At 46.1% G+C, this 16,860-nt stretch overlaps 1 protein-coding gene across 3 annotated transcripts in view; it reads right to left on the bottom strand.

Moving 5' to 3' along the window:
- ints13 (integrator complex subunit 13) overlaps positions 1-15,325 on the bottom strand; it is an 85,735-nt gene extending 70,410 nt beyond the window's left edge. For 2 of the 3 annotated variants that reach the window (XM_070897663.1, XM_070897665.1), the window contains exons 1-4: positions 14,987-15,325; positions 12,525-12,611; positions 8,205-8,279; positions 1,502-1,704 (exon numbers count right to left, since the gene is read on the bottom strand). In XM_070897663.1, the coding sequence (XP_070753764.1) occupies positions 1,502-1,704; positions 8,205-8,279; positions 12,525-12,611; positions 14,987-15,211 (590 nt within the window). In that variant the 5' untranslated portion in view covers positions 15,212-15,325. The remainder of the gene's footprint in view (positions 1-1,501; positions 1,705-8,204; positions 8,280-12,524; positions 12,612-14,986) is intronic. The other variant, XM_070897664.1, reaches the window with a different exon arrangement.
- Between the last annotated feature and the right edge of the window lie 1,535 nt (positions 15,326-16,860).

Genomic DNA, 16,860 nt, shown 5'->3' with positions numbered 1-16,860 from the left:
GCAAAGAAAAATGTCCCAAGGCGTTTCACACAGGCACAGTCCAAAAGAGGGCGCCGTGTAAAAGGAGATATTAAAAGCGTGGTCAGAGAGGGCTCTAAGGAGGGTCTTGAAGGAGATGGAGGACATGGGGATGCACAAGGTGGGGATGCAGAGGATGTTTCCCCTCATGGGGAAATCTAGAACTAGGGGGAATAATTTCAGAATAAGGGTATGTTGTGTTTAATTTATTAAATTTAAAAACAAACTCCCATTTAAAACGGAGATGAGGAGGAATTTCTTCTCTGAGGGTCGTAAATCTTTGGAATTTTCTGCCCCAGAGAGCTGTGGAGGCTGGGTCATTGAATATATTTAAGGTGGAGATAGACAAATTTTTGAACGATAAGAGAGCCAAAGGTTATGGGGAGCAGGCAGGGAAGTGGAGTTGAGGCCAAGATCAGATCAGCCATGATCTTATTGAATGGCGGAGCAGGCCAGAGGAGCCAAATGACCCACTCCTGCTCACGTTATCATGTAAGAGGCGAGGGTCAGAGTTAGGGGGAGGTGTGGCTGTGTTGGGGCTAAATGAGGTTAGAGATGGTGAGAAGCAAGACCATAGCGGGATTTGAACGCTAGGCATAAGAATTTTAAATTTGAGGCATCGGGGGACCAGGCACCAACGTAGGTTAGCAAGCAGAGGGCAGATGGGTGAACGGAGCTTGATGTAGGATCATACATGGACAGCAGAGTCTTGCAATGAGCTGAAGTGCAGAGGATGGAGGGTTGGAGCCTGCCTACAAGTGCACTGGAATAAACAAGTCTGGAGCAACTGTGGAATATTGGATCCTTACACCGTGTCAAGAATCAAAATATGCTGAACAGACATTAAATCTCACGGGGCCTCATTAGGTGAATTTTACTCGATGCCAGGTGAATGGTGCCCATACTGACAAAGCACTGCCTGTGCAAGAAGGGAGAGTCAGAACAAAAGTCTAGAATGTCCAACGGTTTGAAGAAGAGTCTTGTACCCAGATCACGTCACATCCGATTCTAATTGTGACATACATTTGCCATCTGAATTAATATTCACGTCATTAATAAAGTTTTTTAAAATATTATGATGATATGTTCCAAAGAACTGCATTCTCACACATAAAATAGGCCAACCATCAATGAAACTAGCCCACAATTGCATCTAACACACCATTAAACACAGTTAAAGTACAAATGTTAAAATGACTATGTAACAGACTACAGTATGAAGAACCACCCCCTAAATGTAGCTCATAAGTGACTACGGCAAGCAGTTATTCCATTTGAGGAAGGCAAGTAATATTTTGTATGCATTCATAATGCATTTTATGATGATACAATTGACAAACAGCACACAAAATGAAAAGCAATCATTTTAATTCAATTCAGCTCAACTTAGCAATTTAATAGCTCAAACAGAATGGAATTAAAATGACAATATTTGCTCAAACGATTGATAAAGAATCATTGTAGGCAATACGCAGAAAGTTACCTTTTGGCGTTAGTTATACAGATGATGCGACCCCTGTTGCTGACACGGTCTGCGTTCTCCATTAACGTGGTGCGGGCTTCGTGCTGGTAATCTGTACATTTGCACAGGACCTCCACTGCTTCGACCAAGCCATGCAGCACGCTGCAGCATTCTGGATCCATGCGCGGGTTGGGAGGCCCAACAGCTGCCAAGGCCGCCATCAACTGTTACAGAAATAGGATCCATCAGTGCGCGCTTGTTGACGCAATAGAAAAACTCTGCTCGATTAAGATTTTCACAGTTCGCGTAGAGTTGACCAAGAACAGAAACGGTCATTTCCAAAAAAAGTGAAGTAAATTCTGAAACCATTCGGCCCATCGTGCCTGTGCCGGCTCTTTGGTCCAATTAGTCCCACTCCCCCGCTCTTTCCCCATAGCCCCCCAATTTTTTCCTTCAAGTTTTTTTATCCAATTTCCTTTTGAAAGTTGCTATTGAATCTGCTTCCACCACCCTTTCAGGCAGTGCATGCTAAATCACAACTCGCTGAGTAAAAAAAATGTTTTCCTCATGTAGCCTCTGGTTCTTTTGCCAATTACCTTCAATCTATGTCCTCTGGCCCGTTCATGGTTTTTGAACACCTCTATCAAATCTCTTTACCTTCTCTGATCGAAGGAGAACAATCCCAATTTCTCTAGTTTCCACAGAACTCAAGTCACTCATCCCTGGTCCATTCTGATCAATCTTCTCTGCACTCTCTCCAAGGCCTTGACATCCTTTCAAACTGTGGTGCCCAGAATTGAGCACAATACTCCAGCTGAGCATAACTCGTGTTTTATAAAGGTTTAGCATACCTTCCTTGCTTTTGTACTCTTTTAAAAAAAAGCATACGGAGAGAAATAAAGTGCCTTCTCAACTTGTCCTATCACCTTCAAAGATTTGTGTACATACACCAAGTCTCTCCTTTTAAAATTGTATCCTTTAGTTTATATTGCCTCTCCTCATTCTTCCTACTAAAATGTATCACTTCACACTTGTCTGCATTAAATTTCATCTGCCATGTGTCTGCCCATTTCACCAGTCTGTCTATGTCCTTCTGAAGTCTGTTACTTTCCTCCTCAATGTTTACTATATATCCTAGTTTCATGTTATCTGCAAACTTTGAAATTATGCCCTGTATACCCAAGGCCAGGTCATTAATATATATCAAAAAAAGCAGTGGTCCCAGTGGGGAACACCACTGTATACCTTCCTCCAGTCCGAGAAACAACCGTTCACCCATACTCTCTGCTTTCTGTCCTTTAACCAATTTCATATCCACACTGCCACTGTCCCTATGATCCCGTAAGCTTTAATTTTGCTAACAAGTCTATTATGTGGTATTCTGTCAAAGGCCTTTTCAAAGTCCATATCATTATCATCATCATCATAGGCAATCCCTCATATCGAGGATGGCTTGCTTCCACGCCAAAAAAGGATGAGTTCACAGGTGTTTCAATGAAGGACCTAATATTCCAGGTCCCGAACTACATCCTGAAGGGTGGAAGATGTCTGTGTGTGGATTTTTTTAACGTGTGGTGGCCGTTGCACACCAGCCACCACACAGGCGTGACAGAGCTAGGTCTTGGCTCAGTGGCAAGGGTTAACCAGGACGACTGGAGACCAGCTCTACTGCACGGACCTAGTGCACACAAAGATCGCAGTGTAGGCTGGCCCGTGCTGCCCCTGGGCCCTCGCCTCTTTTGGGTCCCAAACTCACGCCTCTCCTGTGCCCCGATCAATAAGTCCATGTACACAACATAAACTGCACTAACCTCATCAAACCTCTCCCTTACTTCATCAAAGAAATCAATCAAGTTAGTCAAACATGATTTGCCTTTAACAAATCTTTCATTCATTAGCCCATTCTTTGCCAAATATCAATTAAAGGCGGTGATGGCAGCGAGGCCCCAGCTCACCACGACCTCAGGTAAACACCTCCCCCCCCCTCCCACAGGCAGCTTAAAGGCAGTGGAAGCGGCTAGATACTCCAGGGAGCAGCACGAGTAGGTTGGTGACTGCGACGAAGTGGAACTGGGCGACTACCTGCCTCTCTTCCGCGGTTACATTCAAATCAGGGTGTCCCTGGTGATGGAGCACGTGGTGTCCATTGGTACGCTCGTGGCCTTCCATGAGAGGTGGGCGCCAGAGTGACTGGAGTGCATCATCACCCCCGGCAACCAAATTTTAATTTGACTGTTTAATGTCTAAAGTTTAATTTGTTAAGTTGTCGTTTCTAGTGCCCCTTTTAAGGGGGCACTTGATTTACAGTGAACTGGTGATGTGTAGTGTGATTGTTAAACCTTTGTTAATAAACTAACTAACCCTAACTAGTTCTTAATAGCAATGTGTTGCTATGAATTCTTTGGTAAGAACCCATGAAGCAAATACATTACAACCCTAAACTCTGGAATTCCCTGCCTAATCCTCTCCACCTCGCTATCTCCAAATTTGCGGATGACACTAAGTTGGGTGGCAGTGTGAGCTGCGAGGAGGATGCTGTGAGGCTGCAGAGCGACTTGGATAGGTTAGGTGAGTGGGCAAATGCATGGCAGATGAAGTATAATGTGGATAAATGTGAGGTTATCCACTTTGGTGGTAAAAACAGAGAGACAGACTATTATCTGAATGGTGACAGATTAGGAAAAGGGGAGGTGCAATGAGACCTGGATGTCATGGTACATCATTCATTGAAGGTTGGCATGCAGGTACAGCAGGCGGTTAAGAAAGCAAATGGCATGTTGGCCTTCATAGCGAGGGGATTTGAGTACAGGGGCAGGGAGGTGTTGCTACAGTTGTACAGGGCATTGGTGAGGCCACACCTGGAGTATTGTGTACAGTTTTGGTCTCCTAACCTGAGGAAGGACATTCTTGCTATTGAGGGAGTGCAGCGAAGGTTCACCAGACTGATTCCCGGGATGGCGGGACTGACCTATCAAGAAAGACTGGATCAACTGGGCTTGTATTCACTGGAGTTCAGAAGAATGAGAGGGGACCTCATAGAAACATTTAAAATTCTGACGGGGTTAGACAGGTTAGATGCAGGAAGAATGTTCCCAATGTTGGGGAAGTCCAGAACCAGAGGTCACAGTCTAAGGATAAGGGGTAAGCCATTTAGGACCGAGATGCAGAGGAACTTCTTCACCCAGAGAGTGGTGAACCTGTGGAATTCTCTACCACAGAAAGTTGTTGAGGCCAATTCACTAAATATATTCAAAAAGGAGTTAGATGAGGTCCTTACTACTAGGGGGATCAAGGGGTATGGCGAGAAAGCAGGAATGGGGTACTGAAGTTGAATGTTCAGCCATGAACTCATTGAATGGCGGTGCAGGCTAGAAGGGCCGAATGGCCTACTCCTGCACCTATTTTCTATGTTTCTATGTTTCTAAGATGCTCCTTAAAACCTACCTCTTTGACCAATCTGCCCTAATTTCTTCTTACATGGTCAATTTTTTGTCTTCCAGTACGCCAGTGAAGCATCTTGGGATATTTTATCCCTGTTCTGATGGAAGGTCATCGGGTCTGAAATCGCGCTCCCCACAGGCGTGTACGAGGTGTGCACATGCCCGAGGGGTCCCCGCAAGCTCCATCGTTAGGTATGCGAAGCGCATGCGCCTAAACCTAGCATTTGCAATCTGTCAAAAATTCAAAACTAAAGGGCGGGTGGATTTTCGGCTTGCTGTCGCCTCTGTTTTCGCCCCAGAGGGGCGGCAATGTCCTTCAAATTCTTACGACTGAATAAAGCAGGCGTAAAGGCCTGCTTTTATCAGCGTAGGACTTTTAAAGAACAGAAAAAGACATGAAAAAACATTTTTAAACATTTAATATCCTGTTAAATAAGGTAAGTTTATTTTTAGACCCTTTAAAATATGTAAATTTATTTTTCTAAAAATAAAATTTTTGTTTTAAATAATTAATTAAATTCCATTTTTATTAATTTGAAATGTGAGATTTTTTTTTTTTTTAAAAACAGTTATTTTCAGTGTTCCTGGAGGCATTCCCATTCATACTTATTCGGAATCACCACAAGTATGAATGGGGATTCCCCCTACTCCGATAGGTTGGGCCAGCTCACATGATCCCGATGATGCGTGCGAAACCCTTACAATCCTGGGATATGGGTGTGTCGACGAAGTCCTTGTGTCGAGGGCCAGTAATAGAAGTCTCCGAATCTCCTGGACCACCAGGTACATTTGTGGAAATCTTTCATGTCGGATGCCTCCGACCGCAATTTCTGGGCCTTTAGAGGGGTTGAATTTTCGGCTCGTTGCCGCCTCTGCTGCCCCTCCGGGGCGAAAACAATGTAAGCTCTTCCGGGCAGGCGGCCAACTAGCAGCACCCGCCAGGATATTCGGGGCCAGATTCGGCAGGGCGCGGAGCATTACCGCCCGGAAGAGGCAAACGGGTGTGCAACACCGGCTGGATTTTTGGCTGCCGCCCGATCCGTAGCACTCCATAGAGTGCCGTGCTGGGACCGCCTGTGAAAGCGGGCGGTCCGAGCTGTAGCGGCTGCAGATAGGTAGATAATGCCGCCCTCAGATAAGCGTGATTGATTTGTATTTTAGTTTTTTTTGCGAATTATGTTGTGGTGGCAAGTTATTTACTGGGAATGTTTTAGGTGGGGTTTTTTTTCTCCCCGAGCCTCTCTCAGAGCGCTCCGAGGCCGGCTGTTTAGTTCGGGATTTTCCCATGCTCAGCCGGCCTAGCGCCCTGAGAGAGGTGTGTAACGCCTCCCTTAGCACTCCGCCCCATACTCAGGGCCCAGTTGCCCAATTTTGCTGACTGAGGTGCAAACTGTCCCCGGGCGCAAACTTTACCACCCCGTCGCCATGGTAATGAGCAAAACCAAAAATCCAGCCCATGATTTTTTTTTTAAATGACTAATGTCACATCAGAAACCAAAATACAAACACTAACTCAAAGCCAATTTAAATAACACTTAGGGCCCAAGTTTCCACATGATTTGCACCTGATTTTTAGGAGCAACTGGTGGAGAACGGACTATCTTAGAAATCGCAATTCTCCACATTTTTTTTTCTGCAGTTCTAGTCAGGTAGAACAGTTCCACTTTAGAACAGAATTTTTTCTTCAAAAGAGGGCGTGTCCAGCCACTGACGCCTGATTTCAAAGTTTCCACAGTGAAAACATACTCCAAACTAACTTAGAATGGAGTAAGTGAAGATTTTTGTAGAACTGAAAAAACTTGTTCTACACATTAAAAAAATCAGGCGCAGGTTACAAATTAGGCATCCAGAACGAGGAGGGGGGGGGAAGGGAAGTCATTAAATTCTATAATAAATCCTTATTTATACTTATACAAATATATCCAACCTGAATAAACATTTATAAGCAAAGAAAAGATTAAATAAACCATCTTCCTACCTGTGTGAAAGTGCTTCAGCCAGGGAGAATGCTGCAGGCGTTCGTTCCCGCGGGGGGGGGGGGGGGGGGGAAGAGAAAGCCGTTCATTCCCACCGGGGGGGGGGGGGGGGGGGGGGGAGGGAAACGGCTACCTCAACTTTGAGGCTTCCTGCAGCCTTCTCAGTGCTGATGGCAATGTGCTTTTATTAAAAAATGTTTAAAAATTAAACAGCTACAAAGAACTACAAAAATGGCCGAGTGCCAATGTTTCCTTCACACTGCGCGTGCACGAACGCTTCAACACGCACGCGCAGCGTTGCCGGCAGGAAAAAAAACTAATTTAAATGGTACCCACCCCCTCCCACTTACAAAATCGGCGCGAGTGTAGGCTCCGCCCCCCAGGCGCCGCGCCAAACAGACAAGGAGCTGCAGGGCGCTCCAGAATCGCGCATTTTTTTTCCGGCGCCATTTTAGGCGCGAAAAACGGGCGCCCATCGTTTTTTATCGTGTGGAAACTTGGGCCCTATGTGTTTAAAAAGGGAGAAGAAAGCTCATTGATTTGACTGCCTCCAGCGCCCACACAAGGCGAGGACAGCCCTTCGATCTCAACCTTCCAGAGAATCGGCTTTACCTTCTGCCAATTAAGAGCGCCTATAGTGGTTTCTCGAACAACTCCAATGCCCTGGTCTCAACCAAGGTACGTAAAACCCGTCCCAGCTGTTCATCCTGTGCAAAACATTCTACCTAGCTCCTGTCCTAAACTTCCATCTCATAACTCGCAATTTGTCTTCTCCTGCTGTCTTGGCATATCTGAAAGTGTTACAAATAAAGCTAAAATGCTCCAGCCTTGGCAACATCTAGTACCCTTCTCTCGTGCAATCACATCTTTCCTGTAATGTGGTGACCAGATATTCTTCCAGGTTTTCTCTATCCAATTATGTTTTTTGTTTGACTCTATAAGGCCCCTTCAGAAGCAAACCATTTCAGACTGCAGACCTCTAGTAAAAGCTTCTCAGATTCACTGTTTTTTGACAGCCCTATTGTGTATTTATTAGCTTCCTTTCGCAGTTTTTCAGTTCTCGGTTCAATCTTGTGTTTTTCAACACCTCCTTTGGCCAGAATAGCTGAGCTACTTACTAAGTGCCAGAGCCTAAAATAATTAGGTAAAAAATAATTTGCATCTGAAATGCAACAATATTCGAGTGCTTTAAAGAACAGTTGCTTGAAAATTAACCATAAAAAATGCAAGAATATTTAAGGTACAATGGAGCGGATCGCAACAAGGGATATTTACTCCCCACTCCAAGATCAAAAAGATATGCTTTACCTCCTGCAGGTTTTGATCTTCTTGCCCCCAGGAGTTCAGTGTATGTGCTCTGGAATCACTTACAATGAAATTCACCTAAAAGTAAGAATCAAAACTAGAAATGAAAGAACTAAAACACAAATTGTTAAAGTGAATTTTAAAAGTGCTTTAAAATGGAGCAAAATACATTAAATTCTCCACAGAACATGCACACTGTTAGGACTGGATTTTCGGTCTTCTGCCGCCCGTTAACGCCCCGGTGGTAACCATGTCTGAGTGGGTGGCTAGCTTCCTGTGCCCTGCCGGGAAACTTGGTGCCGATTTGGAGGGGGCGTGGAGCATTACTGCCCAGAAGTGGTGAGCCAGTGTGCAATGCCCCTGGTTGCAACACCAGTTCGATTTTTGGCTGCTACCCGGCCCGCGGCGCTCCATAGTGCGCCCTGGTGGGAACACCTGTGAAAGCGGGCGGTCCGAGTTGTAGTGGCCACAGCAAGGTAAGTAATGTCGACCTCAGGTAAGTGTGATTGTTTTTTTTCGTTTGCGATGTATGTTGTGGTGGCGTGAATAAATAAATGTTGTAATTTTGTAAATAAATGTTTTTGGTATTTTTGTCCCCCCAGGCCTCTCTTACAGCGCTCCCAGGTCGGCTGTTTAGCTCAGGATTTTCACTTGCTCTGCCGGCCTAGTGCCTTAAGTGAGTTGTGCAACGCCTCCCTTAGTGCTCCGCTCCAATTTTGTGGCTGAGGACACAAACCATTTACCGGCTCAAACTTTACCGCCCCGCCATCATTACCGCCCCAAAATGACCAGAACCGAAAATCCAGCCCTCATCAGAATTCAAACTTCATTTATCTTTAACATATGAAGTAAATCACCAAAACACTGCGAGAACTGTCTGCCACATCTTTCACCCAAACTAAGTGGGCAGATTTGCCAAAGCAGTATTGTTTCCCACAATGAGCGATCACCGCACTGCGACACACATTACAATGTCCCTACATGAGTGGGGAACACTTGTCTGATCAGTAAACAAATAGTTTAATTCACATTTTGTAAATAAATCATTTTAATAACTGAGCCTGTTCTTTCCACATGGGTAAATATTCCATTAAACTGCTATCCCTCCCTCAACTGAAAATGATTCTTAAGACCTCTTTTTAAGCAAAAAAAAATAAGCGAGAAGAGGAAGAGATCATAACCCATCCCAAACCGAGAATTCATGAATTCTGACTTTTTTTGCTGGCTGAAGTTGACTCCTGTAGTTTGCAGTGACATTTTGATCAAAAAGTGGGTTCCAAACAATATGCAGAATTTGAAAATATTTGTGGGTATTAAGGCGCTTTTTTAAAAAAAAAACACTGCAAATACTCTGAGTAGAGACTACTGCATTAAAAAAAACTGGATAAATATTTGAAGCCAAGCAAGATTTGTGGGAGCGCAGCACAGTGGGATTGGTTTGCATTGCTGTAGCAAAGAGCTAGCACAGGCACGATGGGTCGGAAGACCTGCTTTGGTGCTGTCGCCTTCGATGGGTGTTTAAAGTACAGGCAAGGAAAATTAGATAATTGGGGATCTATTTGTACGGGATTCCTTCCACGAACTAAGTAAAGGTTTCAATTATAAAGAGACAAATGTTAACAATACTTAAATTAGGGACACGGTTCAGTAAACTTTGGGATAAAAAGAATGGAATGGAGATGGTCCTTATATTTAAAATTTGAACAAGTAATATCCAATATAAATAGGATAGCAAGCTGGTATCTATAATATATGCTAGTTTGGGAGAAAATGAGAAAGATTTCACGATAAATAGAGCTGGGAAGATGAGTTGGAGAGAAAGGGCAGCGATGGGTGTGGAGCAACCAGGCAATAGCAGAATGAAAGGAATCGTAGTTAAAGATAAGTCGGGGGAGGGGGGATTGGAGGCGGAGGCAAAGTAAAACTCTTGAAAAGCAGGAAAGAATGAAGGTTTACAACAGGGGATACTGAACAATTCACAGCTGCTGAATAAGAACGGAGGGTGGGGTTGGTATAGAGAGTGCATTTTGCTGAAACGTCTGTCAGCAATTATGGGGAAGTGCAGTGGAATGATTTATTTTTAAACGGCGAAAGAAATACTAAAACATATCGCTTTGGTGGTTCTGCGATCTACAAAATTGACTAGAGTAGGAAGTGCCCAATCACAGATCTTACTATGAAAGGACTTTTTGTATGATGATGCCTTGCAAACATAGATGCATCGGATGAACCATAATTACCAAACATATACAGTCATCATCGGAAGCATCCTAAAACTTTCTTTTGAGGGCAACATTTACTTACAAGAGAAACCATTAAGTAGCAATCATTCTTTTCAACCAAGAATGAGAACCACCCAGTTCAAGATATTAGATGCGCTCCTCCAAATCAGTTACAAATACAATTACTACAAATAACTACTTTTATTTATATAGCGCCTTTAATGTAGTAAAACGTTCCAAGGCTTCTTCACAGCAGTGTTATAAGACAAAACAAATAAATTTGACACCAAGCCATGTAAGAAATTACGGCAGAAAAAGAGCTAGGTTTTAAGGAATGTCTTAAAGGAGGAAAGAGAGGTATAGAGGCGGAGAGGTTTAGGGAGGGAGTTCCAGAGTTTAGGGCCCAGGCAGCTGAAGGCACGGCTGCCAATGGTTGATTGAGCAGTTGTAATCACGAATGCTTAGGAGGGCAGAATTAGAGTAGCGCAGACATCTCGTGGGGCTGGAGGAGATTACAGAGATAGGGAGGGGCAAGGCTATGGAGGGATTTGTAAACAAGGTTGAGAATTTTGAAATCGAGGCATTGCTTAAAAAAAACCATGTAACAGCCAGTTTTTCGACTATTGTATTTGTCACTGGGAATTAAAAACTATCACTGATCGTGCCAATTTTGAGTAAGCATTTATGAACTGTATTTAGTATCTGTAACAAGTACGGTAGGGTAGTGGTTATATAATCCTCAGATGTGACCTAGTAAGCCATTCTGTTGCATCAAAGAAAATGCTCCCCTGCGGTTCAAGAAATTACGGCAGAAAAAGGGCTAGGTTTTAAGGAATGTCTTAAAGGAGGAACTAGGGATGGGCAACAAACATCGGCCTCGCCAGTGACGCCCACGTCCAGTCAATGAATTTTGAAAAACTGCCGACTTTATTGGAATTTTGTGAAATGCTTGCATTGCATCCATACTTGTTGATTATAAAGGCAACCATTTTGCTACAACCTTCACCCGAAACTGCAGCTGGCTAAGCAATCCATTACGAGACATAATTATTAGTTGATCTCCATGGCATTGCTCACAAGAAAATAGAACATTTGTCGTTCGCTTTAAGTGAAGAATTGGTTGAAGATAGTACCAACATTTGTTGAATTGGGCACTGAATCGTCCAACAATCCCGGTTCTCTACAAGGACCAGATCCAATGCATCGACTTATCGAAATTCAGTTATTTAAAAAAAAGGCCATTTTTATTTAAGGAGGGATATACTTGCATTGGATGCAGTTAAGAAGGTTCACTCGGTTGATTCCCGAAGGTTCTCGGTTGAAGGGGTTGCCTTATGAAGAAAGGTTGAGCAAGTTGGGACTGTATTCATTGGGGTTTAGAAAAATGAGAGGTGATCTCATTGAAATGCATAAGATTCTGAGGGGGCTTGACAGGGTAGATGTTTCCCCTAGTGGGGGCATAGTTTCAGAATAAGGGATCACCCATTTAAAAACAGAGATGAGGAGGAATTTCTTCTCTCAGAGGGCAGGGAAGTGGAGTTGAGGCCAAGATTAGATCAGCCATGAGCACAAACTAAATCTAGGTTGACACTCCAGTGCAGTGCGGAGGGAGCGTATCTTCCGTCTTTCGGATGAGACGCTAAACTAGGTGGACATAAAAGATCCCATGGCACTATTTCAAAGAAGAGCAGGAGATTTATCGCCAGTGTCCTGGCCAATATTTATCCCTCAATCAACATAATAAAAACAGATTATCTGATCATTTATCACATTGCTGTTTGTGGGAGCTTGCTGTGCGCAAATTGGCTGCTGCATTCCGCACATTACAACAGTGACTACGCTCCAAAAGTACTTCATTGGCTGTAAAGCGCTTTGAGACATCCGGTGGTCATGAAAGGCACTATATAAATGCAAATCTTTCTTTTCTTTTTTAATAATCCATCCTTCGGAGAACTCCCAATTCCAAATTACAAACAAAATATTGGACTCTCCCTCCTCCAAGGTCTGGAGCTTTGTTTTTCCATTGTTCGTTAATCTGTTTCAATTCCAGTACACAATGACAAAAAAAGCAGCATCTCAATGGACATGTATTTTTACTTACCCTGGTTGCACCCATTAATTGCTTTGGAGCAACTGTTAGCAGCCTTTGGTCACCAGATGTGGACGACATGCTGCTTAATGTTGCTGGCTGAGATACACAGGGAAATTAAATATTACAAATGGTGTATAAAATATGTTCTAGCTATTCAAAATGGAATGTCAACACTCCAGGAACCGCACATTGTCCAATGCATATTTCAGTATCATACAATCATAGACCACAGAAGAGCACCAATCGGCCCATCATGTCTGTGCCGGAAACCAAGAACTAACCAATTCGTCCCACTCCCCCCAGCCCTCCCCCTCCCGCTCTTTCCCCACAGCACTGCAAATTTTCCCTTTTCAAGTATTTATCCAATTCTCTTTTCAAAGTTATTATTGAATCCGCTTCCTCCGCCTTTTCAGACAGTGCCTTCCAGATCATCATAACTTGGTGCGTAAGTTAAAATTCTCATCTCCTCCACCCCCCAGCTCTTTTACCAATTGTCTTAAATCTACATCCTCGGGTTACCGATCCTCCTGCCAATAGAAACAGTTTCTTGTAATTTACTCTATGAAAACTCTTATAATAATGACCACCTCTATTAAATCACCCCGAAACCTCCTTTGCTCTAAGGAGATCAATCCCAGCTTTTTTAATCTCTCCGCATAACAGTTAAAACCAGAGCCAGAATGCCAGCAGCTTCTTCTAAGTGAGCCTTCCAGCAGAGCCAATGTTCTGAGCCCCCAATCAAGACTTGTAACTGAGCAGAGCATTCAATGTCATCCCATCATCACCATAGGCAGTCCCTCGGAATCAAGGAAGACTTGCTTCCACTCCTGAAGTGAGCCCTTAGGTGACTGAACAGTCCAATACGAGAACCACAGTCCCTGTCACAGGTGGGACGGATAGTCGTTGAGGGAAAGGGATGGGTGGGACAGGTTTGCCGCACGCTCTTTCCGCTGCCTGCGCTTGATTTCTGCATGCTCTCGGCGATGAGACTCGAGGAGCTCAGCGCCTTCCCGGATGCACTTCCTCTACTTAGGGCGGTCTTTGGCCAGGGACTCCCAAGTGTCAGTAGGGATGTTGCATTTTATCAGGGAGACTTTGAGGGTATGCTTGTAACGTTTCCGCTGCCCACCTTTGGCTTGTATGCCAATGTCAACACTGCACAGCAAATTACACCTTGTAGCCTTATACACATCAGCACTTGAGCAGCAGGACAACACAGGAGGTTTTGCATTGTATAATGATCCCATCTTTATCAAAACATGCATCTTTGACTTATCAGCAGCATTGCCAGCCACAGAAGAAGGAAATATTTTTGACCTATTTTAGGAAGGTTTACAAAACGGTTTTATTGATGAAAGGTAGGTACATAACTGACCTAAACTGTTTGGAAAGTGAAGAGACAAGAAATGTAGAGAACTACACCACCTATTTTAACCATCAGCACGTGCTATTATTCTGTACCAAATGCTGCAAACTATCACTCCAGTGTTAATCGTTGCTTGGCTCGTAAACTACCTCCTACTTCCCATTTTTCAAATCAGAGACCCATGCATTCATAAGTAAGGAAGATCAGTTAGGAGCTTCAATATCTAAGAAGACATTAGTACCAAACTACTGACTGATATGAATAGTTTTAGTAGGGTGATCATTTCTCAGTAAGTAATCAGTTACATTAGATTTTTTTGACACCAATTGAACATTCACTGTTGGCCCTACACAGAGCTCATTATATGTATCCTATTAACTATTTACCCCACTCAGAGCTCACTGCTTAGCACAGTGCCCATCCCCTGCCCCTAGTACCGCATTGCCCAGCCCAATACCTCAGTGCCTAATGCCTCTGCCCCCCATTGCCCCAGGGCCCTGTCCCTAGACCCCTAGTGCCCCATCATCCCCCCCGCTCCTTACCCACCGTGCCCCTTACCCTGGCCCCCCTGCCCCTTACCCCCAATGCCTCCCTTGCCCCACAGGCCCCCTATCACCCTGCCCCCTGTGCCCCCCCAGCTCCTAACCACCTGTGCCCCCCCTATCCCCCAGGCCCCTATCCCCCCCAGGCCCCTATCTCGATGTACTCCCCGGCCCCCTGTACCCCCCAGACCCCTATCCCCCTGTATCTCCCAGGCTCCAGGCCCCTGTCCCCTCCAGGCCCCCTGTGCCCCCCAGGCCCCTATCCCCCTGTACCCCCCAGGCCCCTATCCCCCTGTATCTCCCAGGCTCCAGGCCCCTGTCCCCTCCAGGCCCCCTGTGCCCCCCAGGCCCCTATCCCTATGTACCCCCCCAGGCCCCTATCCCCCTGTGCCCCCCAGGCCCCTATCCCTATCCCCCTGTACCCCCCAGGCCCCTATCCCCCTGTACCCCCCAGGCCCCTATCCCTATGTACCCCCCAGGCTCCTATCCCCCTGTATCTCCCAGGCTCCTATCCCCCTATCTCCCAGGCCCCCTGTCCCCCCCAGGCCCCCTATCCCCCTCACCAGTTTGCGGGCCGGGAACACGTCATACATGATGCGGCAGTACTCCATGGCCGACTCCACGGCGCAGGTCCACAGCGACTTGGCGATGGGCGCGAGCGGGATGATGCCCGGGGCCCGGCTCTTGGTGAACATGTCGAACTCCACCGTCTGCCGGCAGGACTCGGCCATGTACGGGCAGTGATCCACCACGAACACCGTCTTGTGGGCCTCGGAGAACAGCTTCATGCTGAACGGCGGCGCGCCGGAGCCCGAGGCCGCGAGCGGGGGAGCGGGGCGGGCGGCGCCGTCACACCAAACAACAAACTGAGGCCATGCCCGACCGAGCGGGGAATAAAACAATAAAACAAACACCACCAGTGGGCGGGGCTCAGCCCCCTCCCGCGCCGCCGCGGTCACCTGGCAACCTGCAGCATCACGTGAGCGGTTTGCGTCGGCCCTCGGAGCGCAGTCGTGGTGACGTCAGCACGCCGGCAGGCGCTCCTGCCGCCCAGCAGGAAGTGAAATGCAACGTGCCCGGCAATGGGAGGCAGCAGGGCACGTGGCACGTTTTTAGCAATAGCCCCAGTTGTGTTTGTAACCTGTGCACCGCACTGGAAAGTCAAGACTCATGCAGTTTGCAAAATAAAGAAAGTACATGCAAAGAGCTCTACATTCCTCTAATTCTGGCCTCTTGCGCATTCATAGAAACATAGAAAATAGGTGCAGGAGTAGGCCATTCGGCCCCTCGCGCCTGCACCACCATTCAATAAGATCATGGCTGGTCATTCACCTCAGTATCCCTTTCCTGCTTTCCCTCCATACCCTTTGATCCCTTTAGCCATAAGGGCCATACCCAACTCCCTCTTGAATATATCCAATGAACTGTTTCAACAACTCCCTGTGGCAGGTAATTCCACAGGTTAACAACTCTCTGAGTGAAGAAGTTTCTCCTCATCTCAGTCCTAAATGGCTTACCCCTTACCCTTAGACTGTGACCCCTGGTTCTTGACTCCCCCAACATCGGGAACATTCTTCCTGCATCTAACCTGTCCAGTCCCGTCAGAATTTTATATGTTTCTATGAGATCCCCTCTCATCCTTCTAAACTTCAGTGAATACAGGCCCAGTCGATTCCTTCGCTCCACTATTGAAAGAACATCAATGTCCTCAGGGAGGACAGATGCACCAACGTTAGCGTCCTCAACCAGGCCGACATCCCTAGCATTGAATCACTGACCACACTCGATCAGCTCCGCTGGGCAAGCCACATTGTCCGCATGCCAGACACAAGACTCCCAAAGCAAGCGCTCTACTCGGAACTCCTTCACGGCAAACGAGCCAAAGATGGGCAGCGGAAACGTTACAAGGACACCCCCAAAGCTTCCCTGATAAAGTGCACCATCCCCACTGACACCTGGGAGTCCCTCGCCAAAGACCACCCTAAGTGGAGGAAGTGCATCTGGGAGGGCGCTGTGCACCTCGAGTCTCGTCGCCGAGAGAATGCAGAAATCAAGCGCAGGCAGCGGAAAGAACGTGCGGCAAACCTGTCCCACCCATCCCTTCCCCCAACAACTATCTGTCCCACCTGTGACAGAGACTGTGGTTCTCGTATTGGACTGTTCAGCCACCTAAGAACTCACTTCAGGAGTGGAAGCAAGTCTTTCTCGATTCCGAGGGACTGCCTATGATGATGATTGAAAGATTCCACAGCACCTTTCACAACTCTAATATATGCACTTGTGAGGATGCTCATAGGTGTGTAGAGCTGTTGCTGCCTGCCTCTCTTCCGCGCTTACATCCGAGATGGAGCACGCGGTGTCCGCCGGTACGCTCGCGGCCTTCCGTAAGAGGTGGGCGCAGGAGGGACTGGAGTGCATCATTGTATCATTACCCCCG

This window comes from Pristiophorus japonicus, chromosome 13 (assembly GCF_044704955.1).
Source record: "Pristiophorus japonicus isolate sPriJap1 chromosome 13, sPriJap1.hap1, whole genome shotgun sequence".
In the NCBI taxonomy this organism is placed as follows: domain Eukaryota; kingdom Metazoa; phylum Chordata; class Chondrichthyes; family Pristiophoridae; genus Pristiophorus; species Pristiophorus japonicus.
Note: the sequence above shows the minus strand (reverse complement) of the source record. Positions and strands in the feature narration are given on the sequence as shown.